The sequence below is a fragment of the Syzygium oleosum genome, unplaced genomic scaffold (genome assembly GCF_021117445.2).
Source record: "Syzygium oleosum isolate NSW1041296 unplaced genomic scaffold, Sole_v2.1 Sole_v2.42, whole genome shotgun sequence".
NCBI classification, from domain to species: domain Eukaryota; kingdom Viridiplantae; phylum Streptophyta; class Magnoliopsida; order Myrtales; family Myrtaceae; genus Syzygium; species Syzygium oleosum.
Window position 1 is genome coordinate 352,568 of NW_026607526.1, and position 27,179 is coordinate 379,746.

At 41.5% G+C, this 27,179-nt stretch overlaps 1 protein-coding gene and 1 long non-coding RNA gene across 4 annotated transcripts; one reads left to right on the forward strand and one right to left on the reverse strand.

The window, feature by feature from the left end:
* On the reverse strand, positions 1–1,422 carry LOC115689484 (uncharacterized). Of its 2 annotated transcripts, none has more exons than XR_004006706.2 (3): positions 972–1,422; positions 432–537; positions 1–244 (listed from the first exon to the last, which is right to left on the reverse strand). It is a non-coding gene; the product is annotated as an uncharacterized LOC115689484 (long non-coding RNA). The 2 variants fall into 2 exon arrangements; XR_004006708.2 differs by having other exon boundaries at positions 646–1,422.
* A 2,189-nt stretch (positions 1,423–3,611) lies between these two features.
* On the forward strand, positions 3,612–21,710 carry LOC115689473 (dnaJ homolog subfamily C GRV2). Of its 2 annotated transcripts, XM_030615513.2 has the most exons (22): positions 3,612–4,386; positions 5,431–5,664; positions 5,847–5,934; positions 6,026–6,234; positions 6,630–6,731; positions 6,803–6,865; positions 7,008–9,257; positions 9,771–10,133; positions 11,133–11,273; positions 12,450–12,842; positions 13,078–13,572; positions 14,034–14,257; positions 14,346–14,690; positions 17,334–17,628; positions 17,812–18,270; positions 18,361–18,706; positions 18,782–19,125; positions 19,202–19,666; positions 19,907–20,031; positions 20,457–20,580; positions 20,925–20,993; positions 21,193–21,710. In XM_030615513.2, exons 1-22 carry the CDS (start codon positions 3,967–3,969, stop codon positions 21,394–21,396), a joined length of 7,758 nt encoding a protein of 2,585 aa, XP_030471373.2. In that variant the 5' UTR covers positions 3,612–3,966; the 3' UTR covers positions 21,397–21,710. The 2 variants fall into 2 exon arrangements, with proteins under 2 accessions (XP_030471373.2, XP_030471374.2); XM_030615514.2 differs by lacking the exons at positions 3,612–4,386; positions 5,431–5,664; positions 5,847–5,934 and having other exon boundaries at positions 6,032–6,234; positions 6,620–6,731.
* Positions 21,711–27,179: the final 5,469 nt, after the last annotated feature.

The window sequence follows — 27,179 nt, forward strand, 5'->3', positions numbered from 1 at the left end:
TAGCATTTCCAACAATTCCTCCACTAAAATGGACAATTACAAAGAAAAAGATACATTGTTGAAGTGCCACCAAGTTTTCTGCATCACTTCACCCTAGTATGTTCAGCAACCCATTTGACAAAGATCTTGTTTTGTGGCTATCCATCCTCATAGCTCATAGTCTAAACCAGATCCGTATCTCCAAGCCTCTAAATGCAGCTTCCACTCGTACTTCGTCTTAGCAGGAAAAGTGTTGATCAAGGGCCTTCACAATCGCACAACTAGTTAATTCAAAATGTAAAATATGAAACCAAATGCAACTTCAGCTATTTCTAGGCTTCTAGCTAATAGACATACAAGGCAAGAGATATTTTTTTGCCAGGTAACCAATTTTAGCTTTGGGTTCATTTTGAAGATGGAACTTAAACATGGTCTGGATAGAAGAGACCTACCTAATTACAGGGTCAACAAATGTAGCTGAGGCGGTGAGTCGATCAATCCGACCCCGGTGCTGTCACGACGACCACTTCCTACAAGTCTTGATGGTTGACCTTTCTTCTGCATTTGATCACGAAATGTTAAGGAAGCTTCTCAAATTGCTCCCACAAATTGCAATAGGGATAATGTTTTTGAGTAAACTAAGAGAATCCCAAGATTTCATTTGACCAAGAGCAGCGGATTGGGGTCAGCTCCTTTTCTAACAAACACCCTGCAAGCCTGTTTCTTCTTCTCCTCTGCCCGCATTTTGGTAATGCTGGGCCTGTATATGATAATGGTCCTACCAATCGAACCAACAACAACTGATCCGGTGAGTCGGTGACCAACTCCAGTTGCTTCACAACCTCATCTAGGTCACCAGGACAAGTCCTGTGTAATTTGATCTAGGAAGCAAAACAAGTAATCTAAAGCACAAAACACAACTAATCTTCGCAAACAAAAGCAGTGTCACATCGCACAACTTGTCCCGCAGTTGTTTCACATTGAAAGACTACCATGTTTAGTTCGCAGCCATTAGTAGCATGAATTAAGGCAAACCAGTGACCAGGAAGAAATGAGTTTAACCTCACTCAACATCCAATGAAGCTCGTCCCTAGCTTCCGATATCCTCTCTCTGTCATTGCTATTGACCACAAAGATAAGTCCCTGGGTGTTCTGAAAATAGTGTCTCCACAGGGGTCGAATCTGCACTTAAGCTGATCCATATGAGGCAACCAAATCTTGCACGAGGCATTAAACACTTAGCAAAGAACATCACGCTTTAAGACCAAGAAACCATGGAGATGCATGAAATCACACTCCGACAATGCTTCCACTCTCAGACATAGAAATAAATCCCAGTCGATAACACAGATTAAACTAAACCAGCTAAAACAACTATCTAATATTTGCAGATGAAACCCTTCCCTAGAACTAAAAAAACCAAAACCCATCAACTATTGAAGATCTTACCCAACAATTGCCCCTCGAAAACCCACGATGCAAGCTCCTTCACGATCAGATCAGGCACTTTCCTGGCCGTCCTTGGCTATCGAAAGGCCGGTTCTGGCACTTCTTCTTTCTCTTCTTCTTCTAGAAGCTTGCTGCCCGCGTCTCCATCGTGGTCGTCGTGGCCGTCGTCTTCGCCGAAGATCTCCCCGCTGAGGAACCACATCGGTAGAGGCCTCCGGATGCAGAGATGGTGTTTGAATGAATGCTGCAATGGGACGAGGAAGAGGAGAGAGGACGACAGCAAGCGAGGCGAGAAGGAACGGAAGAGAAGGAGGGTGGAATGGAAATTAGGGCTTGGAATGGGACAGTGGTGTTTTTGGGTAGCGGTGTCAAAAGACCCACGCCAGCCCGACCCTAACAATACCCACTCCTAAAAGGCCCTACCCGAAGAAGACTAAGGCCCGACCCCAAAATACCCCAAATTTTTGGGTAGGGTCGGGTCGGGCCGGCACGGTCTTTCTGACACCCCTATATATAATAACTCATCCTATCAAATATTAGTTAAGAAACGGATCTATGACTCATTTTAACATGTCTCTACAGGCCACATGGCAAATTCGATTATGTGGTGAGCTTATAATATTTTCGATCAATAAAAGGGTGGGGATTAGCAATCAACCGTCGAAGACCCTCTTTGTGCATTACAACAAGGGTCTTACACATGCTCCACATCATCCAAACTGGGAACTGCTTAGACCGGCCAGTTTGGTCCGATTTTCGGGAGTGTCAGTCCGGCTCTCAATTCCTAAAAGTGGAATCGGTGTCCGGGCGATTCGGTTCTCGATTCCAAAGGGAATCGGATCGGACCGGACCGACTACATATACTTTTTTTTATTTATTCATTTCTTCAAAAAAATTAGTAAAATGTTAACTAAACCCCAAGTGAAACGCGTTTTTTGATTCGTTTTTTTCAATTTGAGGATCGTTGCCTACATATCACTTAATTCAACATGCAAATATAATATCAAGTAATGGGAAAAAAAAAGCGATCGATTCTATTGGACTGAACCGGTTGTCCAATTCCCGATTCTAGGATCAACTAGTCCGGTCCCCGGTTCCCAGTTCCATCTTGGAACCGGACCAGATCGGAAATGGATCACCCCTACTCCATGATCCCACGGTCCAAGATCGACAGGCTCGCCACAGCAAGATATGCCGCGACCAGACAACACGGCACGAGCCGCTGGAAGGTTGGCTAATGCGTGGCTTCTTGACTACTAGGCCAACCATCTCGGGGGAGTTGTGGTTTCGATCATCTTCTTTCGTTTGGAGCTAGGAAAAATTCACATATCTTTGCTAAGACTGTTTGGAACGTCAAATGTGAAAATTTCTATTCTTTTGTTCCGAAATAGTTTGGGAACGAAATGCGTTTGGTAAACTTTTTGATCCCGGGCACATTTTTGCAAAAATTTGTGCTGAGGTTTGGAAGAGAAACAAGAAGTAAAAAAGTTGCTTCTTGTTTCTCGGCACAATTTTGAGAATCGGCTTTTTTTTTTTTTTATTTTTGTGTTGTTCTTCCCTAAGTGGGCTGCGTGCAGCGGCGACGCCATGGCCGGGCGAGCGGCCGTGACGCCCTCGCCGGCCCGGGTCGGGATTTGGTTGCCGGTCGGCACGGCCATGGCCAAAGAAGAAAATGGGTAGAAAAAAAAATTAAACAATTCAAAATATTATTAAAATATTATTTGGGAACAGAAATTTTGTGTAGTTACCAAACGCATTTGTTCTTTTCTACTCTAGAAATAGAAATTTTGGACAGTTTATCAAACGCCTTCAAATACTCAACAATTGTTTAGGCACGAGAATAAAAAATCATTTTGTTAGAAATAATTTGAGCAGAATGATATTCTGCGCACCCTAATTTTAGTATTTTCATCATCACTAAGCAAGAAATGAATAAAATGAAATAACATAAGGAAAGGGAAGGGAAGCCAAAGCCGAGATAAGGCCACCGACGGGTGACGTTTACTCCCTCGCCAGCTCTCCCCTCTCTCTCTCTCTGTTGACAGTCAGGTGGTGGCATCAACAACGAACCTCCCTCTCTCTCTCTCTCTCTCTCCCCCCTTCTCCTTCTCCTTCTCCTTCTCCGACCTCCCTTTCTCAATTCGATCCATAACCCCCAATTCGATCGCGTCTCGATCGCCATCGCCATCGCCATCGCCATCGCCATTGCCATCTCCCATGGTCGCTAGGGTTTAGCAGCAGCAGCAGCTCCTCGACGCCCCCGATCGCCGCCGATTCTCCCTCCCCCCACAGCGGGCGATCCCTCAATCTTCCGAACTGGGGGCGAATCAGTCGCGGCCCCACCGAGCTGCATCGGCCCAGGCCGGCGGCGCGGGACTCTGGTTCTTCCTCCGCCGCAACGATGCCCCCAAGTACCAGACTCTAGCCTACCTCCCCCACTTCGAGTCCGCCCGCCGCCACCACGCCCCTGCCCCCTCCGCCCCCGCCCCCGCCCCCCGTGCCGCCCCCGCCCCCCGTGCAGCTCCCGCCGCGGTCCCCATGGACTCCTCGAGCTACGGCGCCTCCGCCGCCGCCCCGCCGGTCGAAGAGCCGGAGTACCTCGCCAGGTACATGGTGGTCAAGCACTCGTGGCGCGGCCGCTACAAGCGTATTCTCTGCATATCGAGCGGGGCGATCATCACCCTGGATCCGAACACTCTCCTGGTGACTAATTGTTATGACGTGGGGAGCGATTACGACGGGGCGCTGCCGGTGCTCGGCCGGGACGAGAACTCGAGCGAGTTCAGCTTGAGCGTGAGGACCGAGGGCAAGGGGAAATTCAAGGGGATGAAGTTTTCCTCCCGGTATCGCGCGAGTATATTGACGGAATTGCACAGGATCAGGTGGAGTAGGATCGGAGCGGTAGCTGAGTTCCCAATTCTGCATTTGCGGCGGAGAAATGGGGAATGGGTTCCCTTCGTAAGTTAACCTTGTTTGTCTTCCCCCCTTATTTTGTTGGCGTGCTTGGCATGTGTAGAACAATCCTGTAGACCTGGTTGGGGGTTTATAAATTTTTATGTTGCCTGCTGATCAATGTGCTGATTGGCTAAAGTGAAGGTTCAGTGCAAAAAAGTGATTTTGAGAGGGCTTTGGTTCCTGTTAAGTTATGTCTGTCTCCATTGGCACCGTCCTTTTCGCAGAAACTTCTAATTTGACAATGGAAACTGCCGTCACTGGAAGAGGAATGAGGGCAACTGAGATGAGTGGGAACGTGCGTGCAATTAGCTGAACGCTGACTGGATGGAGAGAGGGTTTGAATATGAAACACTTGTCATATTTTTAGAACTCTTTGATAAGCTTGACGAGAAATATTTGGAGCTTTATTCTCTTCTCTTGAAGACCGCAGCACATTTGGCCGTGTATTGGTTATGATTTCTTAACTAGTCGTAGGTGCTCGTAGGGTATGGGAGATGTAGCTTTAGGCATGGAGGTCCTTGCTTCGTTCGTACTTGTTGCTGGCTTTTTCGCTTTACTGGTTAGAATGCTTGGTGGGTGGTCATAAAAGTTTTATGTGGACAAAAACCCTGGCCTCTTCTTGACAACCTTAAGTATGGAAATAAATTGAACTATTGTAAAGATGCAACAGAGTACATCAGCCATGAATGGAGATATTCAATACTCAGCTACTAAAAATAAGATGGTATGTATGGCATGTATAGATGGAAAACGGAAATATCTAGTACATAGCTACCACATAGGAACAAGGTACTGAACTTGTGACTAGTTCATCATTACCAGACCTGATAAGTTTTATGCTCCAACCTACCTTGCCTTCTATCCCTACTTGCCAAATGTTATTTACCTTTGGGGATGGTTTAGCTTACTCAAATTGGTAGGATCTATGCTGATAAGCTGAATCACTTTCAGAAGTTGTGAGGTTTGACCTCATTCTCACGTAGTTATATAGTGTTAATTGATGACAATCTCTTTCACCTAAGAGAAATTGATTTAACATGTCTGCAGAAATTAAAAGTAACTTATGTTGGGGTTGAGCTCATTGACTTGAAGTCCGGTGATCTTCGGTGGTGCTTGGATTTTAGAGACATGGGTTCTCCTGCAATTATTCTCCTTTCTGATGTTTATGGGAAGAGAAATGGCGGACATAGCGGATTTATTCTTTGTCCATTATATGGAAGGAAGTCTAAGGCTTTCCAAGCTGCTTCGGGAACTACAGATACTGCTATCATCTCAAGTTTGGTATGGGATTCTCTTTCTCTTGCTATACATTCAGTTCTAGTCAGAATGGCACGCTGTAATTTCTGATTGCTTTTCTGCTTTAAGTCCTCCTGTTTGTATATTGTCTACACATCTATGCTACCATGTTTCTCCTGAGAAGTGTAATTAATTGCATGGTTGTTTCACTCTTTATCTGTTAACAGACGAAAACGGCGAAATCCATGGTCGGGCTATCTTTATCCGTGGACAGTTCTCAATCTCCTACTGTAGCAGAGTATATAAAGCAACGAAGTAACTCCTTTGAAACTTTTGATTCTGTTTTTATTTTCCTCTAAGCTATCTCCTCATCTCTTTAGCTGATTTTGAATAATTTAAATGGCAGGTAAAGAGCCTGTTGGAGCGGAAGAAACCCCTCTTGGGGGTTGGTTGGTGATGAGATTGCGCACTGGCGCACATGGAACTGTAAATTTTCCGGGACAGGGTTTCAGTGTTGGTCCTAAAGGAGGTATTGGAGAACATGGTGATTCTGTATCTCGTCAACTTATACTTACAAAGATTTCTATTGTCGAGAGGCGCCCTGATAATTATGAAGTAAGCTAATTGTCTTATTGACTTTTCCATGTCTCTTATTTTACATTTTCTTTTTGAAATAGAAGCTAGGGTGACATTGATGGTAGTGAAATGAGACGAACTGCGACTAGAAATTCATAATTTTTTCGAAAGGCATGAAAAGCAAAGTAAATTTATTTTTTGTTATACGAGGCTGCAATGAAGTTGTATCAAAGTGTAGGAAATGGCTGCAGAAATTGTTCGTAGTACAATTTTAATGTTAAGTAATTGTGCATGTATATACATATACAATTACAACCATGTGTGAATTTCTGTATCTTTTTCTGCAATGATAGATAGGCACACACTTGGAAATTTGCTCATTTCACAGCGTGATAATTTTATCAATGTTGAGAATCATCCTTAGATTTGTGCAGGCTGTTATTGTTAGGCCATTATCTGCAGTAAGCTCTCTTGTTCGATTTGCGGAAGAGCCCCAGATTTTTGCAATTGAATTTAGCGATGGATGCCCTGTACATGTAAGCAAATCATTGCATTTGAATTTTCTTTTGCCTTCGGGCCAAATTTTTAACGGGTGTTGCTGTCTTAGGTTTATGCCAGCACATCTCGTGATAGTTTACTTGCTGCAGTTCGTGATGTCCTGCAAACTGAAGTAAGTGAATCCTTTTCCGAATTGGACATTGGCATGGATGGAACGAAGCTTGTTGCCATGCCTTTTTCCTTGGATATTATAATTCCTGTGAGTTGATTCTGTTAGTGGTAGACAATCCGATGGTTATACTGTACTGGTGCAGGGTCAGTGTGCTGTACCCGTGCTACCAAGGCTGACGATGCCTGGTCACCGTCTTGATCCGCCTTGTGGTAGGGTGCACATATCATTGCGGCAATCTCTAACTGGACAACAGCGTCATATTGCTGATATGGAAAGCGCGTCAATGCACTTAAAACACTTAGCAGCAGCTGCCAAAGATGCTGTGGCAGAAGCTGGTTCTATTCCTGGTTCAAGAGCTAAGCTGTGGCGCAGAATTAGAGAGTTCAATGCATGTATACCATATGGTGGTGTGCCTCCTACCATAGAAGTACCTGAAGTTACTTTAATGGCCTTAATAACTATGCTTCCAGCAACTCCCAATCTTCCTCCTGAGTCCCCTCCTCTTCCGGCGCCTTCTCCTAAAGCAGCTGCAACAGTTGTTGGCTTTGTTGCATGTTTACGTCGAATACTGGCTTCAAGGAATGCAGCTTCACATGTGATGTCCTTTCCTGCTGCTGTAGGGAGAATAATGGGTTTGCTTAGAAATGGATCGGAGGGTATTGCTGCTGAAGCTGCAGGGCTTGTTGCTGGACTTATTGGCAGTGGTCCTGGTGATTCAAATACTATAACAGATTCTAAGGGAGAGCAGCATGCCACAATTATGCACACTAAGTCGGTGTTGTTTGCAAATCATGATTATGTCATTATTCTTGCTAACAGACTTAAGCCTATGTCAGTATCGCCCTTATTGTCCATGGCAGTTGTTGAAATTTTAGAGGCCATGATATGCGAGCCTCACAGTGAAACTACTCAGTACACAGTTTTTGTTGAGTTGTTGCGTCAGGTTGCTGGTTTACGTCGGCGGTTATTTGCCTTGTTTGGGCACCCTGCTGAAAGCATCAGGGAAACTGTCGCTGTAATAATGCGAACAATTGCAGAAGAAGATGCCATTGCTGCTGAGTCCATGCGGGATGCTGCTCTCCGTGATGGTGCTTTACTGAGGCATCTGTTGCATGCTTTTTTTCTTCCTGCTGGGGAACGCCGCGAAGTTAGTCGGCAGCTTGTTGCTCTTTGGGCGGATTCATACCAACCAGCTCTTGATTTGTTATCTAGGGTTTTGCCTCCAGGACTGGTTGCTTATTTGCATACAAGAACTGGGGGATCTCTCGCAGAAGATGCAACCCAAGAAGTATCTGTCTTGAGTAGAAGGCGCAGACGTCTTCTTCAGCAGAGGAAAGGTCATGTTGGAAACAGATTGCAAGAACATCCGCAACCATCAACTAATAATTTTGAAGGAGGCGATAGGGCGAGGCACACTAATGCTGGTGGTTTTAGAGGGGCCGATAGCTATCAACGATCTGCTCTTGATCCTGCTTTTGGACAGGCTTCTGGCACTTATCCCGCTTCTTCTCATACAGTTGAAAATTCGAATGGTGATATGACCTCTGATGGGGTTTCTCCTCATGATCCTCCACCTTCTGCTACTTCAGCTAATGTACAATCACCAAATCCACCCGATGCATCAGAAGCAACTGTGCCAAGCACGATTGATTCTGATCCTAACACGGTCGGTTACCAGGATAATGGCCTTCCAGCTCCTGCTCAGGTTGTAGTGGAGAACACTCCTGTGGGATCTGGGAGGCTACTTTGCAATTGGCCTGAGTTTTGGCGAGCTTTTAGTCTGGATCACAATCGTGCAGATTTAATATGGAATGAACGAACTAGGCAGGAGTTAAGGGAGGCTTTGCAGGCTGAAGTTCACAAATTGGACGTTGAGAAAGAACGCACAGAGGATATTGTCCCAGGAGGTGCAACAATAGAACTTTTGACGGGGCAAGAGAGTGTACCTCAAATATCATGGAATTATTCCGAGTTCTTAGTTAGTTATCCTAGCTTATCTAAGGAAGTTTGCGTGGGTCAATATTATCTACGATTGCTGCTTGACAGCAGCACCAATGGCAGGGCACAAGATTTTCCTCTGCGTGACCCTGTTGCTTTCTTTAGAGCTCTGTATCATAGGTTCTTATGTGATGCAGACATAGGACTTACTGTTGATGGTGCTATTCCTGATGAATTGGGTTCTTCTGATGATTGGTGTGACATGGGAAGATTAGACGGCTTTGGAGGAGGAGGCGGCTCTTCAGTCAGAGAGCTTTGTGCTAGGGCAATGACAATTGTGTATGAGCAGCATCACAAAACAATAGGCCCTTTTGAGGGCACAGCCCACGTTACCGTTCTCTTAGACAGAACTGATGATAGAGCATTGAGGCACCGCCTTCTTCTGCTACTGAAGGTACATGCGGACAAGCTGAGTCTCTCTCTCTCTCTCTCTCTCTCTCTCTCTCTCTCTCTCTCTCTCTCTCTCTCTCTCTCTCTCTCTTTCAGGAGAGATGGGGATATGTTCAGCTACCAACACTTTTGAGCCAATTATGTCCATGCGGAGCTATTATTTCTTGTTTGATATTCCATATCAGTCTGGGATTCCCTTTTTATTATTTTTTTTGCGGTTGGTTGGGGGGAACACCTCTTGGTCCTGTAACTGCTGGAATTTATTCCATCCTGTTCATCAACCTCTTCCTACTCCCTTTCTCTTCTATGTGCATTGTTTGCTACTGATTGATGAACTTGAATCTAGTTGAAAACAACTTTGCGAGTAAAGAGTAGATATAAGTTTGGAAATTGATAGATCTCCATATCTACATGGCTTTTGAAGAAAATTTTTCCTGCCATAATCAGAGTAGTTGTTTAATTCAATGCGAGTTTTTCATTTGCATCACATTTTTAATTCAAGATGAATCACATGCAGGTTCTAATGAAGCTTTTATCAAATGTTGAGGCTTCTGTCTTGGTTGGTGGGTGTGTGTTGGCTGTTGATCTGTTGACAGCAGTTCACGAAGCATCAGAAAGGACTGCGATCCCTCTGCAGTCAAACCTGATAGCTGCTACTGCATTTATGGAACCACTGAAGGAATGGATGTTTATGGACAAAGATGGTGTACAAGTTGGACCTGTGGAGAAGGATGCTATAAGAAGGTTTTGGTCAAAGAAAACAATTGATTGGACGACTAGGTGTTGGGCTTCTGGGATGCTTGACTGGAAAAGATTGCGTGATATTCGTGAACTGCGATGGGCGTTAGCTATTCGGGTTCCAGTTCTCACACCAGCTCAGGTAGTATACCATTTATCAAGAATCTCTGATTTCAGTGATGGATTTCTTTCCCCCTGATAAGTCTGATGGTTGCTGTGACAATTGCAATAGATCTAATGAATTGCTACCTTAATTTTGGTAGCTGCAATGCTATCGAGTTTGATTAAAGTTCCTACTTTCTAGCTAATAATTTTCTTTTACGTGGGTGGCACTGTTTTTTTTTGTTTTCTTGATGAGTAAATCTAAAGAATTTGCACCATTAGTGTTATCAAAATTGTTTCGACGATACAAATCTAGAACTGGAAAGCCTGTGAAATCAATCTGGGAATGAACATTGAGTGACTATGATAATGGTCATGCTATTACCTTTTTGTTTTTTGTATTGCCTTCAATTTTACTTTATTGTTATGTATAACTTGAAAGTGTCTCAATGAGTAAAGAAGTAGAGACTAAGATAGTTGTTAACCTCTTGGGAAAATCGAATATATGACCGCAAATAAAAAGAGATGCCAACGGCTTTCCTTTTTGTTTTTTTTTTTTTTTTTTGACATTCAGTCCACTCTACAAGCTTAGAGGCGGCCTTTGTCGTCTATCCTCTTGTTTATTAAATTTTCCGCAAAAAAATGTTCCAACTTCTCTAAGTCAATAATAAAAGACGATTTCCTTGTTATTTTATTGGTTATCATATACCACACATTCCCTTATAACAAAGGAAGTTTCTTTAACGATCTCCCAAGTGGGTTTGATGAGTACATCTAAACTTGGAGTTTAATTGCTACTAAGGTATAGACATTTATGAATGTTTGGAAAGGTTTTACTTTTTTTTTCTTGTGTCGTCTCAAATAAGCAATGCACAAGATGTTACCCTTTTTCCCCAAAATTTTGAGGTAGACGTCCTTATTGCTTCTCAATTATCATTCCAGTCCAGTCGCATATTGCCAGTTTTTTTAGTCTCATGTTATTTTGGAACTGCTTTCATGCTAATTACACGGTGTTCTGATGGATTGATTGTTTGTACAGATAGGGGAGGCAGCATTGTCCGTATTGCACAGCATGGTGTCTGCTCATTCTGATATAGATGATGCTGGAGAATTAGTCACTCCAACTCCCAGAGTGAAACGGATCCTGTCAAGTCAGCGCTGCCTCCCGCACATTGCCCAGGTGCAATAAGATGCCTTAAAAAACTGCTTAATGATTACATTGTGGTTTTCTTTATCGAGATGAACCTGATGAGTGTACAAGTGTTTACCTAGGTTTGTTTGGGTGGTGGATAGCTCATTATAAAGATTCAGTCAACTTAAAATCAATTCTATCTGGCTTTCATTTGGAAATACCATCCGCAGATACATTTCTCTCTGATTTCCCATGGAAATATCTTTTGAATTGGTTTTGAATTTCAGTTTCGAAAACCAATAATCTGCTGAGAAACAAATTAAATTTTTGTTTGACATGATACATAACAAACTGGAAGGCATGTGCTAATGCAGTGCCATAATTTGAAAAAGTTGTTACTTTCCAACCTTGGCGTGGTAGTTAAGGAATGGACACTGTGTGTGTGGTCGCACACAAGATAGGTTCAATTCCTCACAACACCAAGTGCAAATAATCCCATGTTTGTTTGTTCATTAAACTTTTGTTTTACCTGGGGCGTGGGGTTAGTTGGACATTTCATCTCTGGCCTGGGATTTAACTACCTAAGGTGTGCATACTGAAATTCTTACTTTTTCACTGGGCTTGCATGAGGTTAGTTGTACATTTCCTTCAAACAGTCGTACTCAAGTGCAAAATATTATATCTGATCATCAGAAACAATGCAAGATTGATTTGAATGCCACTGGTCTACAAGGTCTCTTGGGAACTGATGTATGAACAGTTAACTGCTCCATAGGTTTTTTATACTATTTTGTTCATCCTCATGTTTTTAGCATGATTAAGAAGGTTCAAATGTTGAAATTGTAACTTCACATTAAGTTGGTATTGTAAAGAACCATCACACTGGTGGTGCCACAATTTTTGCTGCAACAGATTGAAATCACTGTTCTTCTGGTTCAGCACCAATTAGTGCCCTGTGAGTGGGTTCATCACGTGAATACTGAGGGTTGACCATTTCATTTACGGTCGACATGAGTACATGAATCCTTTTGTTCATAAGAGATTGCTTATGATCATTTATATTCTGTTTGGGAGGTGTTTTTTGGTCTCTCCTTTCTTTCATTGGGGAAGAAAACAAAACCTGGGGGTTGGGGAGGTTGTGACGCAGTATACTTATATCTTGCTACAATGACTGTTGCATTTAAATACTAAAATTGCCTCTCTTTTGTTTGGCTATAAAATTAGGCAATGCTTTCTGGTGAACCAAGTATTGTGGAGAGTGCTGCAGCATTGCTGAAGGCTGTTGTTACAAGAAATCCAAAAGCTATGATACGGCTATATAGCACAGGTGCCTTTTATTTTGCCCTTGCATACCCTGGATCTAACCTTCTTTCAATTGCACACCTCTTCTCAGTCACTCATGTCCATCAAGCATTTCATGGAGGGGAAGAAGCTGCAGTTTCTTCGTCTTTGCCACTGGCAAAACGGAGTGTCCTTGGTGGGCTCCTTCCAGAATCATTGCTATATGTGTTGGAGCGAAGTGGTCCTGCTGCATTTGCAGCTGCAATGGTTTCTGATTCTGATACTCCAGAGATTATATGGACCCACAAGATGCGAGCAGAAAATCTCATCCGGCAGGTAGGGAAGATGCACTGTTCCTTCAAGTCCTCCGCTGCAGGGGGCACATCCACCTACATTTAAACAGAGTTTCCTTATAGGAAATAATCCGAAATCAACTTTCCCTCTTATCACACTAATAGCTATATATAATCTTCTGTAGTGGATTGACAATAAATCATCATGATTACCAGAAAAAAAGGATTTTGCTGAAAGGAGCTAACTTGCATTCACGTTTCCTTTCTTTTTATACCAGGTTTTGCAACATCTTGGTGACTTTCCCCAGAAATTGTCTCAGCACTGTCATTCTTTATATGAATATGCTCCTATGCCACCTGTGACATATCCAGAGCTAAGAGATGAGATGTGGTGTCACCGATATTACCTTCGTAACTTGTGTGATGAGATCAGATTCCCTAATTGGCCAATAGTAGAACATGTCGAATTCCTGCAGTCCTTACTTGTAATGTGGCGCGAAGAGCTGACAAGAAGACCTATGGATCTTTCAGAAGGAGAAGCTTGCAAAATTTTGGAGATTTCCCCAGAAGATATATCAAGTGATGAAGTTGACAAGAAGGTCTCTATGGATACATTTGAGGAGACAGCAAGTATCTCCAAGCAAATTGAGAACATTGATGAAGAAAAGCTGAAGAGACAATATAGGAAGCTTGCAATGAAATATCACCCTGATAAAAATCCTGAAGGAAGAGAGAAGTTTCTTGCTGTGCAAAAAGCTTATGAACGTCTCCAGGTGGGTTCATTACTCAATATTGACTGAGAATCAGTGGTGCTCTAATTGGCCCATGAATCTAAGTATTCATTATTTCAGATTTGTAAAGTTAATTGCTTTGCCCATCTAACCTACTGTCTTTTGAATTGTGAAACTTCTGCACATCTTATCACGCAGAATATATTAATTTCAATGCTTTAGTGTTTTGTAGTAGGTAATGACAATTGGCAAGATATTTACATGCCATATTGTATATTTGCCCATAATGACGTAGCGACTTAACACGATACAAAGACAATGAAAAAATGACAAGCGAAATTTAGCATCATCATCATAAAAGTGTATTTCGAGAGGTCCAGTCATGGTGTAAAAAATACTTTACATGGTCAGCGTAGGATGGGGGACACATTTACTTGAAATTAGTTAAATGTATTTTTTTACATGTCGAACATCTTCTGAACACTAGATGACTGTTATTTTAGGCCACAATTCAAGGGTTGCAAGGTCCCCAGACTTGGAGGCTGTTGCTTTTACTGAAAGGACAGTGCATTTTGTACCGACGATATGGTGATGTGCTTGAGCCTTTTAAATATGCTGGCTATCCAATGTTGCTGAACGCTGTGACTGTGGACAAAGATGACAACAATTTCCTATCTTCAGAAAGAGCACCTCTTCTTGTTGCTGCATCAGAGCTTCTGTGGCTGACGTAAAATTCTACGTTGTTTAACTATTTTTCTTTCGTCATCTCATGCATATCTGATGCATGTCTAACCTTATCTTTGTCCCTGTTCTAGGTGTGCATCATCTTCTCTGAATGGTGAAGAGCTCGTTAGGGATGATGGCATACAGCTCCTTGCGAATCTTCTATCTCGATGCATGTGCGTTGTTCAGCCAACTACTCCGGCAAGTGAACCATCTGCTGTCATTGTGACTAATGTGATGCGGACATTTGCTGTCTTAAGCCAGTTTGAAAGTGCCAGGGTGGAGATGCTTGAGTTTTCTGGTTTAGTTGACGACATAGTGCACTGCACTGAACTTGAGCTTGTACCTGGGGCTGTGGATGCTTCCCTGCAGACTATTGCCCATGTTTGTGTATCCTCTGAGTTGCAGGATGCTTTGTTGAAGGCTGGTGTGCTGTGGTAAGTTAGATTTTTAATCTTATCCAATTTTTTTCTGGTCTTTCTTGTCATTCAGTCAATGGTCAATCCTGACCATTGTTTGCTAGTATGTTTGCATCAGTTATTTTTGTATAAGCAGCTTGGTTTTGTCACTTTACTGGAATAGCTTAGGATAATAAAGATTAAGGCCCTCAGTTGGGAATGATTCACAAGGCTTGATTTTAGCTAATGGTTGTTTTTAAGATTAAAAAAAATGTTATTAATATGTTCCCCCAACCCTCCCCCCCCCCCCCCCCCCCACAAAAAAATAGAAAAGTCACTTTAGGGGAGATGTCTTCCATATAGATTGATTTTCAATTATGTTGGATCATTTCTATCATGAAAGACTGCATATGTAGTTGCAACTCCCTCCGTTACTTTCTCATGTACCTTTCAACTTACCCAAAGTTGAATAAAAAATGGAGCGTGATTTAATAATGAAGGAATATACTGACAGTGCAGACAAAAATGAAATCGTATTGGTGATTTCTGATTAGTAGTATAGACTACTTCCTTCGGAAGTTCTTGTTTTCTTCTAATCGCCCTTGCTGTATGAAGATTCTGCTTGATATGTTCATTGGAAGATGCTATTGCTGATTGAAGAATTTTTTGTTTGCATTGTCTATCAAACTTACAAAAACAAAGGACTAGCAGCCTCTTTTCATATTAAAGGAGTTCTTTGCGGACTCCGTCAGTTTACAATCTCAATAATTTTTTTCCAGGATGCTGTCATTACCCTATACAGACCTGTGTATATTTGCTGAGATATAAAGGTTCTCTATGTCTCTGGATCTTGTATAAGCTAGACAAGAGTTGCATATAGGTGTGTGCCAAAAAACTAACTGGTGCAAGAGTTTTGAGATGAGCCACTATTGCTGTGACTTGAATTGAATGAGCCAAACCAGAGAGCAAAAGCCAATCCGAGTTGTTTCCTAAAGAACGCATCAGTCAACCTGATCCATGAACACTCCCAGTTGCTTCTAGGCTGTTGCTTGTTTAGGTGCTTCATTGTGCCTTGACATGAACTTGGTTAGTTTACATTGAAGTGAGATATCTGCTAGCTTTTTTTTTTTTTTGTTGGCATTTTCCTCTTGATAGATTAGAGTTTGGGGGGTCTCTAAGCTTCATATTGTTGCCTATACATCTAGATCTCGTGATTATGGCAATCCCTTGAAGTGATCCAAGAACAACTTTTATGAAGTCTTTGCATGTGTTATCAATATCGATTTGGGTTAGTTTTTGACACGAGTTGATTACAAGGCACATGCACAATTTGTAGTTAAGCGTGTTTGTGTTAATTTTTATGTTGTTTGTATCATAAATGGGTCAATCCGTTTATGAACGAATAATAGATATGTAGTGTGCAGGTTGACCGTTTTAGTCCGTTTATGTCGTGCAAGCGCGTTTAGTTAAACAGGTTTACATATCACTTGTGTCAACATGATACATTTAGACACATTTAACATGGTTATATATGTCTAAACTCAATTTTACCCATTTATGTATACGTCTTCATATCTTTTTGAACAAGTATGTTAATTAAGATTGCATATCTTAAATTTGTCATGTCATATAATCCTTAAATAAATTTGTTGTATTTGGGTTTAAAAATGGTGACACATTTACGTGTAATGTTTGTTTTGGACCTATGACAACAAATCATTGTGACACCACATCCTATAGCACGAAAAAATGAATTAATAATCCTAGTTTGAATCTAAGGAGCCTCAGAAGGGAAATTAGAATTGAAGGTTCTGTTGTGCCATGGCAGGGGCAATGAACGGGGAGTGATCTTCAATTCAAAATACTATAAAAGAACCCTTGAAACCTAGTAAGAGGAGAACAATCTGTCAGTAAATCCTAAGCACCTCGAGACAACAGTATCGAGTGCTTATGATTTGACGGCGTTGTGTTGTTGATGAATTTTTAGGTAGATGAGCTCTACATTGTTCAGCATTCTTGTGCGCACACTGAAAGAGCTTGGACTCTTCTTGCATTTAGAGAACACATAATAAGTCTCGTCAAAATCACTGGTCATGACTTCTTCTTTAATTAAATATATAGTATACTGTTTCCTATATAATTCTTTTATTTTGTTGAATTTGTGAAATAATAAAGGAGATGAATCATATAGTTTAGGTATATGAACGTATCTATTGTTCCTCCATAGAGATTATGTTAGTATATAGAGATGACAGCACGAGGAAATGACAACATGAACGTAGACGAGTATTCTCAATCTTGATCTACTGTATCACCATTACAAAGTTCAAGTGTGACTGATCATGCTGTTACTGTAATCTGAACCACAATTATCGTTAATTTTTTTTAAAGCAATAAAATTTACAATTTATATGCACCAATGAACATTGTCCCAAACAAGCGTATGCTATTCTACAATGAGTAAATCTATGTTCCACCTAAAAGTTACTTTTTTCATACTAAAACAGACTTCTTTCTTGCGGAAGTAATTAAAGAAGACTTCATTTGACTTTAATACCATGTTAGTGCTTATAAGTTTTATTGTGCTTTTCTTGTTCTGCCACTTGTTGATGGTGTTGGGGGAAAACATAGCTCTACCAACATCATTTGGCATACCCTACTAATCTTCAATTCTGCTTTTAGGTACCTTCTGCCCTTGTTGCTTCAGTATGACTCAACTGCAGAGGAATCTGGTGCAAATGAGTCACCTGGGGTTGGTGCTAGTGTTCAAATTGCTAAGAATTCACATGCTCTTCGAGCAGCCCAGGCCTTATCCAAGCTTAGTGGCTTGTGTGTTGATGGGAGCTCGACACCTTATAATCAAGATGCAGCTGATGCTCTCAGAGCTTTGCTTACCCCTAAACTAGCCAGCTTGTTGAAAGATCATGTCCCTAAAGATCTACTATCCCGCTTGAACTCAAACCTCGAGTCTCCAGAAGTAAGTAACTCACTTTTTAGCAGTTAACACGCTAATGAAAAAGCATTTATAGTTAGAGCAATTACATGTTAAATTTTCAGAAGTCATTAAAACGATTGAAATTGTCTGCTTCTTGTTTAGTCTTTAGCTGTTTGTTTATTAGTAAAGTCACGTAATCTTGTTTATCTGTGCTTATTGTTATAGATCATATGGAATTCAACGACCCGAGCAGAATTACTGAAGTTTGTGGACCAGCAACGTGCAGCCCAAGGACCAGATGGTACATATGATCTGCAGGAATCACATGGGTTTGCTTATAAAGCACTATCAAAAGAACTCTATGTTGGCCAAGTGTATTTGAGAGTGTACAATGACCAACCAGAATTTGACATTAGTGAACCAGAAGCTTTCTGTGTTGCATTAGTTGAGTTTTTATCATCTCTTGTGCACAATGAATATCCTAAAGATACGTATGTTCCGAGTAATGGTAACCAGAGTGAACCGGTGCCTGAAACACGTGAGTTTCAAGGTGACAAGACTGATGGATTAGGTGATGGGCAACATGTGCCTCTTGAATCTGCAGTAGTATCTGAGGGGCATGTAGCAGAGAAGGAAGAATTTCCCTTAATCAGGAATCTTCGGTTTGGATTAATCTCACTTCAGGTAGTTTCTTTTTCCCACACCTTAGTGATTAACCCTAAACAGGTGGCATATATTGTATCTTTGACCGATCTAAGTTTTTTTCCCCTTCAGAACCTGCTCACAAGCAATCCTAATCTAGCATCAATACTCTCTTCAAAAGAAAAGCTCGTGCCAATCTTCGAGTGCTTTTCTGTGCCTGAAGTATCTGAAAGCAACATTCCTCAGCTTTGCTTGAGTGTATTGTCACTATTGACTACTTATGCCCCCTGCTTGGAGGCCATGGTGGCAGATGTCTCTAGCATCCTCCTATTATTTCAGATGCTTCATGCTTCGCCCAAATGCCGCGAGGGGGCTCTCCATGTTCTTTATGCATTGGCAAGCACACCAGAGCTTGCATGGGCAGCTGCCAAGCACGGTGGAGTGGTCTACATTCTTGAGCTTCTTTTGCCTAGACAAGGTAGATGTCCTTATCAGATTATCTCTTTGGATTTCTTTGTTAAAACCCTTTAATGATAATATAGGGGTATTGCAGAAGAAATCCCATTGCAGCAAAGAGCCTCAGCAGCCTCTCTGTTGGGAAAGCTCCTTGGGCAGCCAATGCATGGCCCTCGGGTTGCTATTACCCTAGGGAGATTTCTCCCTGATGGCCTTGTATCAGTTGTTAGGGATGGACCGGGTGAGGCTGTGGTGTCTGCCCTTGAACAGACAACGGAGACGCCAGAACTTGTGTGGACACCCGCAATGGCCACTTCTTTATCAGCTCAAATAGCAACCATGGCATCAGACCTTTATCGTGAACAGATGAAAGGACGCGTGGTTGATTGGGATGTGCCTGAACATACACCTGCCCAGCAGGAAATGAGAGATGAGCCACAGGTATGCTTCGCTGTTTTGTCTCATGTTCTGTTGATACATCTCACCTTAGTCTTTGGACTAACCCAGGGTTGTGCAGGTGGGTGGAATATATGTTAGGCTTTTCCTGAAAGATCCCAAGTTTCCCCTTAGGAACCCAAAGAGATTTTTGGAAGGACTGCTCGATCAGTATTTGTCATCAATTGCAGCCACTCATTACGATACACAAGCTGTAGACCCTGAGCTTCCGATGCTGTTATCAGCTGCTTTGGTTTCCTTACTGCGAGTTCACCCTGCACTAGCAGATCACGTTGGTTATCTTGGATATGTTCCAAAGCTTGTTGCTGCAGTTGCCTATGAGGGGAGACGAGAAACAATGTCATCAGCAGGGTCGAACACTGGAAGCTCTGCAGATATAACAGATGAATCTGAGGATGGGTCAGCCCAACCTACTCAAACTCCTCAAGAACGTGTACGTCTTAGTTGCTTACGCGTTCTACATCAACTTGCATCTAGTACTACTTGTGCAGAAGCAATGGCAGCGACTAGTGTTGGAACACCTCAGGTATTTTTTCTATCCTGTTGTAGCTTTTTATGGAATTCTATTTCTTTTCATTTTTAAAGAAAAGCGGTGGTCTATATTTCTGTGAGGCTTTAATGGTATTTAGCATACATATCATGTGTATGTAATCAACATGGAAATATTGATCAGTCTTTTGTTGTGTTTGAAATCCTCAGGTTAGATCTTGTGGTCGATGAGGTTTCCTGAGTTTTTTAATAACATTCTGCAATGTTTGTTTCCCAGGTTGTTCCTCTTCTAATGAAAGCTATAGGATGGCAAGGGGGAAGCATATTAGCACTTGAGACATTAAAGCGTGTTGTTGGTGCTGGAAATAGGGCCAGGGATGCCCTTGTCGCACAAGGACTCAAGTAAGTTTAGCACTTTGTTCTATTCTATAAAATTGAAGTGCTTCATGTCTATATGTTGATTCAGTTGCTTCTCCATTATCTAGCCTTGTTAAAACTGCTTTGTACAAGAGGAAGAATACCAATAGGTCAGATCTCAGATGCAATGATTTGGTCTTCAGACGAAGACTCTTTAAATTTTTTATTTTGGTCAAAGGACACTCTTAAATTGCAGAACTGTTTCTTTTCATAAATTGATTTGTCAGGTTTATATTTGCTCACAGTATTTTTCATTCAAAAGTTGTGAATGTTTTCTAAGTTAGATTATGCGGATACCTCACTGTATTTGTTCTATAAGAATCTAGCCATCTCATTCAAAACATGCTTGTTCGATCAGTGCTTCACTTTCTGCCTTTCTTTTTGAGGAAAGATTAATTGTTGGTCTGCAGGGTTGGTCTTGTTGAGGTACTTCTTGGTCTTCTTGACTGGAGAGCTGGAGGCAGAAATGGTCTTTGCTCACAAATGAAGTGGAATGAGTCTGAGGCATCTATTGGTAGAGTGCTGGCAATTGAGGTGAGAATAATTATTTATTGTCTATAAGTACTGTCTCGACTGAATCTGCAGCAGACATATCATGATTTTAGCTCCTATGAATATATGCTGCTGCTCATTTAATTTCCATGATCTCATCGTTGCCTTTACGACCTTTGTGATTATAAGTCTTTCCATAACCTATGTAATTTTTTTCCTTCCAAGTTCTGACATCATTGTTTTTTTGGGGCTTTAATGTACCAAAATTTAGTTCATTCTGATTCGCCTTTTGTGGGTAGAGGAGGGTGCTAATTTTTGCTCAATACATGTTATCCTATCAAGTAATTAAAATTTCTCGAGTATGATATTCTGATGCGTTAATCCAGGTACTGCATGCATTCGCAACAGAAGGTGCCCACTGTACCAGGGTCCGTGAAATACTAGATTCCTCTGATGTAAGTGGAATGGACCTGCTCATATGTTCTGATTTTGTTTAATGATCTATTGATAGTTTTGCTGCTTCACAATGTCGCTTATTGGTCCAGAAAAATTGCAGGGAATGCCAAGACATTCCTCAGGCTGTTTTGGTTCGAACTCATTTCGGTCAGCTCTACTCTTGGTCTTGATTGTCTTTATTTATATGTTCCTGCTCAGGTTTGGAGCGCATACAAAGATCAGAAACATGACCTTTTCCTCCCTTCAAATGCTCAATCTGCCGCTGCCGGAGTTGCTGGTCTAATTGAGCATTCTTCATCCAGGCTCACTTATGCACTAACTGCTCCCCCACCACAAGCTTCTAAACCCCCGAGTGCAGCAGCAGCTGATTCAAATGGAGAACAACACTTTTTTCAGAGTTGAAAGGAAGAGGTTTCCTAGCCACACTATACGGTACTTTAGTGTAGCACACTGTACAGTTTGATGGAGCTCTTCCTATTTTTTTCTTTTTTTCCCCTTTTTCATCTCTCCATCTCGGGGGCCATTTGCGGATTTTGTTTTTATTTATTTTGAATGAGGAAAGCTTTTCAATTTTTTTTACTGTAAAAAGGTGCTTGAATCTTTCTGTACATCGAGTCCTCCTTTTTCTTTATTTCTTATTTTCTTAAATAGCTGAGTTGACCTTGTGTATATACACTGTAAAAATATTTCTTGATCAAAGTATTAAGTTGATTCTATATTCTACCTGTCCTTTGCAACATGTTCATCTTTATCGCGACTCTGTTTGTAAACAGCACATGCGCACCTGCACAGTGCGTGGTCTTTCAAATTAACGCATACCTCATGCAATTATTGGAAGCTTTAGAGCGATTTTAGAAAGGTTAGGAGTCTGTTTGCAGTAATTTTTACTTTTTACTTGCGACTTTTTGAATATCTCACAGCATACGAACTTGGAAATACTTGATATTTTTTAAATGTTCTTATATTGACATGTAGTGTATAATTCATTCATAGTTTTCTGGGCGGGAGAGTAAAAAGTTACTTTCAACTTGTCAGAAGTCCAGGCAAACGTATCTCTGTCTGAAAGTGGAAAGGGGGAATCGCCTTGGTGACTTTCTCGTACATGTTCACAATTTTGGTTATAATCCGACTGTTGGATGGCTCATACGATGCTATTCTTGCTGCAGCTGCACTCTTAATTCTGTCCTTAAACACGTGATTTGCGCGTTTTCTTTAGCGGTAAGAAAACACGTGATTGAGTTTGCTTTGCATCGTTAGGGTGAGATTAGGAAGCAGGTACGAAATAAATTGCGGGTGCCAATTAATGCGCGAGGAGTCCTTTTACCAAACCAGAAGCCACCTCGCCTCATTGCATGGTCGATTTTCGCAAATCTTTTACTTCCGATTCGATCTTTCTCCCGAAAGGAGCGGTAGTCTTTGTGCTGTACAGCCTCATCAATAAGTGTAGTTGATAAGATATTTTAGTCCTTCGGGCATCGATGGGTCGTTTGCTTGCACACTTCTGGTGTAGAAATGTCACGTAGCTTTCCTTGAATATATTAAGGGTAGTTCGGCAGCTGGATTTCGCCCGGTGCTTTAAAACTCAACCACTTTTTTTATTGTGTTGTTAAAATCACTTTTGCTCCAAAAGACCAATCTTTATCAAAACAGGAGCAACTGCACCAATTTATTTCGGTCCCTCTCATGAAGTGACGGAGATTTCTGGATTTCCCATGACGAATAATAGACTAATGTCTGGTCATGGTGGCCTGGGGAAGTCATGATCCCCCTTCAATGCAATGTTTTAGGAGCCAATCTTGCATGCTGGCAGTGCATGTGAGCTTAAGTCCCACGTGCCGTTAAGTCTGTCGGGTCTTACGTATGGACCATCCTATCCAACAAGGCATGTGAGTCGGATTACGACGGGAGTGAGAATATCGTTAGCTGAACACAAGCGCTAAAAGCAATTCGCAGATCCGGTCAGTGAACTTTGGACTGTATTATATGAATAGTCTTACTGTGATAACTTGAGTTACCGTGGGAAATTGTAATTGAGCACTCGGAAGATTGGGCCTTTCAATGCACACTTAGATTTCGGGTCTCATTTTGCGTTGATGCCTTTTTCATAGGTTCTTTGGTGATGCTCTAGGCTGATTTCGGTCAAAGTCAGTCAATACCCGGGGAATCATCTACTCTCCATGGTATCCTGAGTGCCCATGCGGTCGGCAAAGACAGATGACCGTGCATATAATGTTTAAGAACGTTGGCCATATACAAGCTAAAGTATGTTGTCATCTTAGGTGGGCCAAGTAGGTCATTCCTTAGATCGAGGTCGTGAAGGCACCTTTTCCGACCCCTCTCTCAAGCGTCCCTAGAGCACTTCATCTCTAGTAGGTCGACGACACCCCTTTAGGCTGAAGGGACTAGGTCTTCTATCTCAAACAAGTAAAGCAAATTGGGTCGATGCATCTTATGTGATTATAAATTATTTCAATTTTTTTCCAACCTTACATTTAATGTTTTCCAAATCATTTCATATGAGATTGGAGATGATCTCGTGGTCGTGATGAATAAGGTTGGTTGTTGTAAGCTACGATAGGGAGAAAATGAAATCGTCACGTTCAACACTTGTAGTGACCATTCGAAGATGGAGTTGGTGGGAGTTGATAACAAAACAAAAATAATTGATTAGTGATGCATGGACGTCTCTTGAGTGATGGTGTATCTAGGAACTATATATGCTCAAGAGGTTGATGTAATTGAAAACAACCCAAAGATGGCTGACAACAATCAAATTCGGATTGGGCTGCAACTCAATCTTCCTCACTCAAATTCCTCGTTTGACCATACCTCAGCTCCGTGCACTCTACAGGCCACATACAAACAGGTTCCTGTTGGGGGTGAACTTTCAGAGATACTTCGAAACTCAAGTCAGTATGGGCTTTAGAGAATGCAATTGACAGAGTAACGGCTACTATCGAAAATCTCTTACCTTGAATAGTTTATTTTGGGCTATTTATATTTACTTTGATAACCCAGGGGTTCATCAATTTTCGAAGAGATGGACTCATGTTTCACCGTCTTTGCTAAAGAATCGGAGGCATGGCTAAATGAGCCACATCAAATAGTTTATTTCAACTTCTTTCTCCCTTTTTTTAATTGTCGTTCCCATTCCTCGAATCCTCTCAGGCAACGTCTCTTCTTCTCCTTTTCTTTGAGTATCTCTCTCTCTCTTCGCACCTTAACTTCAAAGAGATATAACTTTTGATTCTGGTGGAGTCACATAGCTCATAAGTATAACTCGAAAAGCTCGTTCAGAGCTCGATATGGTAGGGCAAATTGCTAGAGGTGTTTTAAGGCCATTTTCGACACCGAAAACACACTTTTTCTTTACATCCTTTCGGTCACTTTTCATGATTCGACTCTTATCACATCTTTTTTTGTCTGTTTGATTTTTAGTTAGTTATTAACATGTCTATGATTTTATTAGTTTGTCTCTAGGATAAATAATTCATTTCTTACTTTTTTATATGTTTTGATTTTCAATTATATCGAGCTGGTCCGGACTCGAATTGAAAAAATAAAGAACACCCAAAATCCATGCCCGGGCCTATTCGGGCCCGAAGAAATCAATGCGCATTGGTCCGAGCTTACGGGCTCCGGTTTTTTTTTTCCCTCTCTCTCTCTCAACCCTAATTGTGCCTTTATCACACTTCGTGTAATTCAATAAACACTTCTTCCACTCTCGCTTATGCATAAGATCAAGGGGCAGGTGCCACTTTTGCGAGTATCTTCGTGTAGATGCAGACAAATCAATGTTACCCACACATCCTCACCAAAGGCACGAATTTACGAGATTGCCATTCAGCAGTCTCACCGGCCATTGCCAAGAGAAGCCCCTAGACTTTCCATTACTCACACAAGGCCAAAATCCATGCCCATAGACAAAATTAGTTTACCATACTTTTTTCCTAATTGGTCAAAGTTCCAATCTCACTCAAACTCCTCCTCCTTCACCTCATGCATATATTTAAATAGCACTAATTAATATTAATTAGCGTCAAAACCGCTGCGTCAACCAACCTTATTCAGAACTTATCGAGAGCCCAAATTATTGGTGTTAGGTAAGTGCAGAAATGCTTCAACGTGATTATAAATTATTCTCCGTTGAAAATGGGGGAGGATATGTGTCGATCGGCATCGGTTTAAGGATAAAACGTGTCATGTCGAGTTCGGATATCTCCTTATAGATTCTTCCAGGGTTCGAGTCATGTTCTTATGCCGTGTCAAAGATTACCATATGCACCGTTGTTACATAAAATGAGTCAAATTAAGTAGAGATTCTATGAAACATGGGAGAGAAAACAAAAAATGAATCAGAGTCAATGCCACGGGAATCATCTCCTCTCCATGGTATTCCGAGTGTCCGTGGTAGTCGGTAGAGATAGGTGACCGTGCATTTAATGTTCAAGAACGCTGGCCATATACCGGCGGCCGAAGTATGTTGTCCACTTAGGCTGGCCAAGTAGGTTATTCCTTAGACCAAGGTCGTGAAGGCACCCTTTCTGACCTCACTCTCAAGCGCCCTTAGAACACTTGATCTCTACTTGGGCGGTGCCCTTTAGGTCAAAGGGACTAGGCCTTCTATCTCGGACAGGGGAGCAAATTGGGTCAACACATCATACGTGATTATAAATTATTTCAATTTTTTCCAACCTTACATTTAAGGTAATTCCAAATTCTTTCATATGAGATTGGAGATGATTTCGGAATGAATTGGTTGGTTGTTGGGAGCTACAATAGGGAGAAAATGAAGTCGAGACGTTCAACATTTATGGTGATCATTTAAGGATAGAGGTGGTGGGATTGGATTGACATAACAAAAAGAATTGATTAGTGATGGATGGACGTCTCTTGAGTGATGGTGTATCTTGGAATTATGTACGCTCAAGAGGTCAATGTAATTGAAAACAATCCGAAGATGGTTGACAGCAATCAAATTGGGATCGAGCTGCAACTCAATCTTCCTCACTCGAATTCCTCGTTTGACCATACCGCAGCTACGTGCACTCTACATGCCACATCTAAACAAGTTCCATTGTGGGGAACTTACAGTGATCCTTGGAAACTCAAGTCGGTATGAGCATTGGAGAATGTAATTGATAGAGTAACGGTTAATGTCGAAAGTCTATTATCTTACCTCGAATAACTGATTTTGGGCTATTTATATTTACTTTGATAGCCTAGGGGTCATCAATTTTCGAAGAGGTGGACCCACGATTCACCCTCTTTACTAAAGAATCGGAGACATGGCTAAATGAGCCACATCAAATATGGTATTATCACTTGGCCCCCCGTTCATGAGGGTAAAGTTGGCGTTTGAATTTCCTCGTGTCTTTTTAAATCATAGGGGTGCAAATCTCTGACACGTGCCCGGCTCAGATTTCTTCCTAACATCGAATTTTTATTTCAACTTCTTCCTCCCTTTCTGTAATTGTCGTTCCCATTCCTCGAATCCTCTTGGGCATCGTCTCTTCATCTCCTTCTCTTTGACTCTCTCTCTCTCTCTCTCTACGCACCTCAACTTCAAAAGAGATATAACTTTTGATCCGGAGGAGTTATAGAGATCATAACTCGTAAAGCTTGTTCAGAGCCTGATATGCTAGGCCAAGTTGCTAGAGGTGTATTAAGGCCAATTTCGACATAAAAAACACACTTCTCTTCTTCTTTTTTACATTCTTTCGGTCATTTTCATGATTCGACTCTTATCACATCTCTTCTTGTTGGTTTGATTTTTAGTTAGTTATCTAACTTGTGTATGATTAAATTAGAGTGTCATTAGGATAAATATTTCATTTCTTACTTTTTTTATGCGTTTTGATTTTAAATTATTTCGGGCTTGTCCGGACTCGAATTAAAAATATAAAGAAGGCCCGAAATCAATGCCCGGCCTATTCGGGCTCGAAAATATCTGTCCGGGTAGGTCCAAGCTTCTAGGCTCCAGTTCTTTTTTCTCCCCTCTCTCTCTCAACTCTGATCGTGCCTTTGCCAACAGACATGCGGCTCTACTGATAAATGAATTGAGGATAGAGTAGGAGAGTATTAAATTTGAGGTTCGATCCGTACGAGTACCGCAAGCACATGTATATAAATGAGAGGGGATGAGATGAAGGAAAATCTAGTTGCGCCTTTCATCACACGCAAGT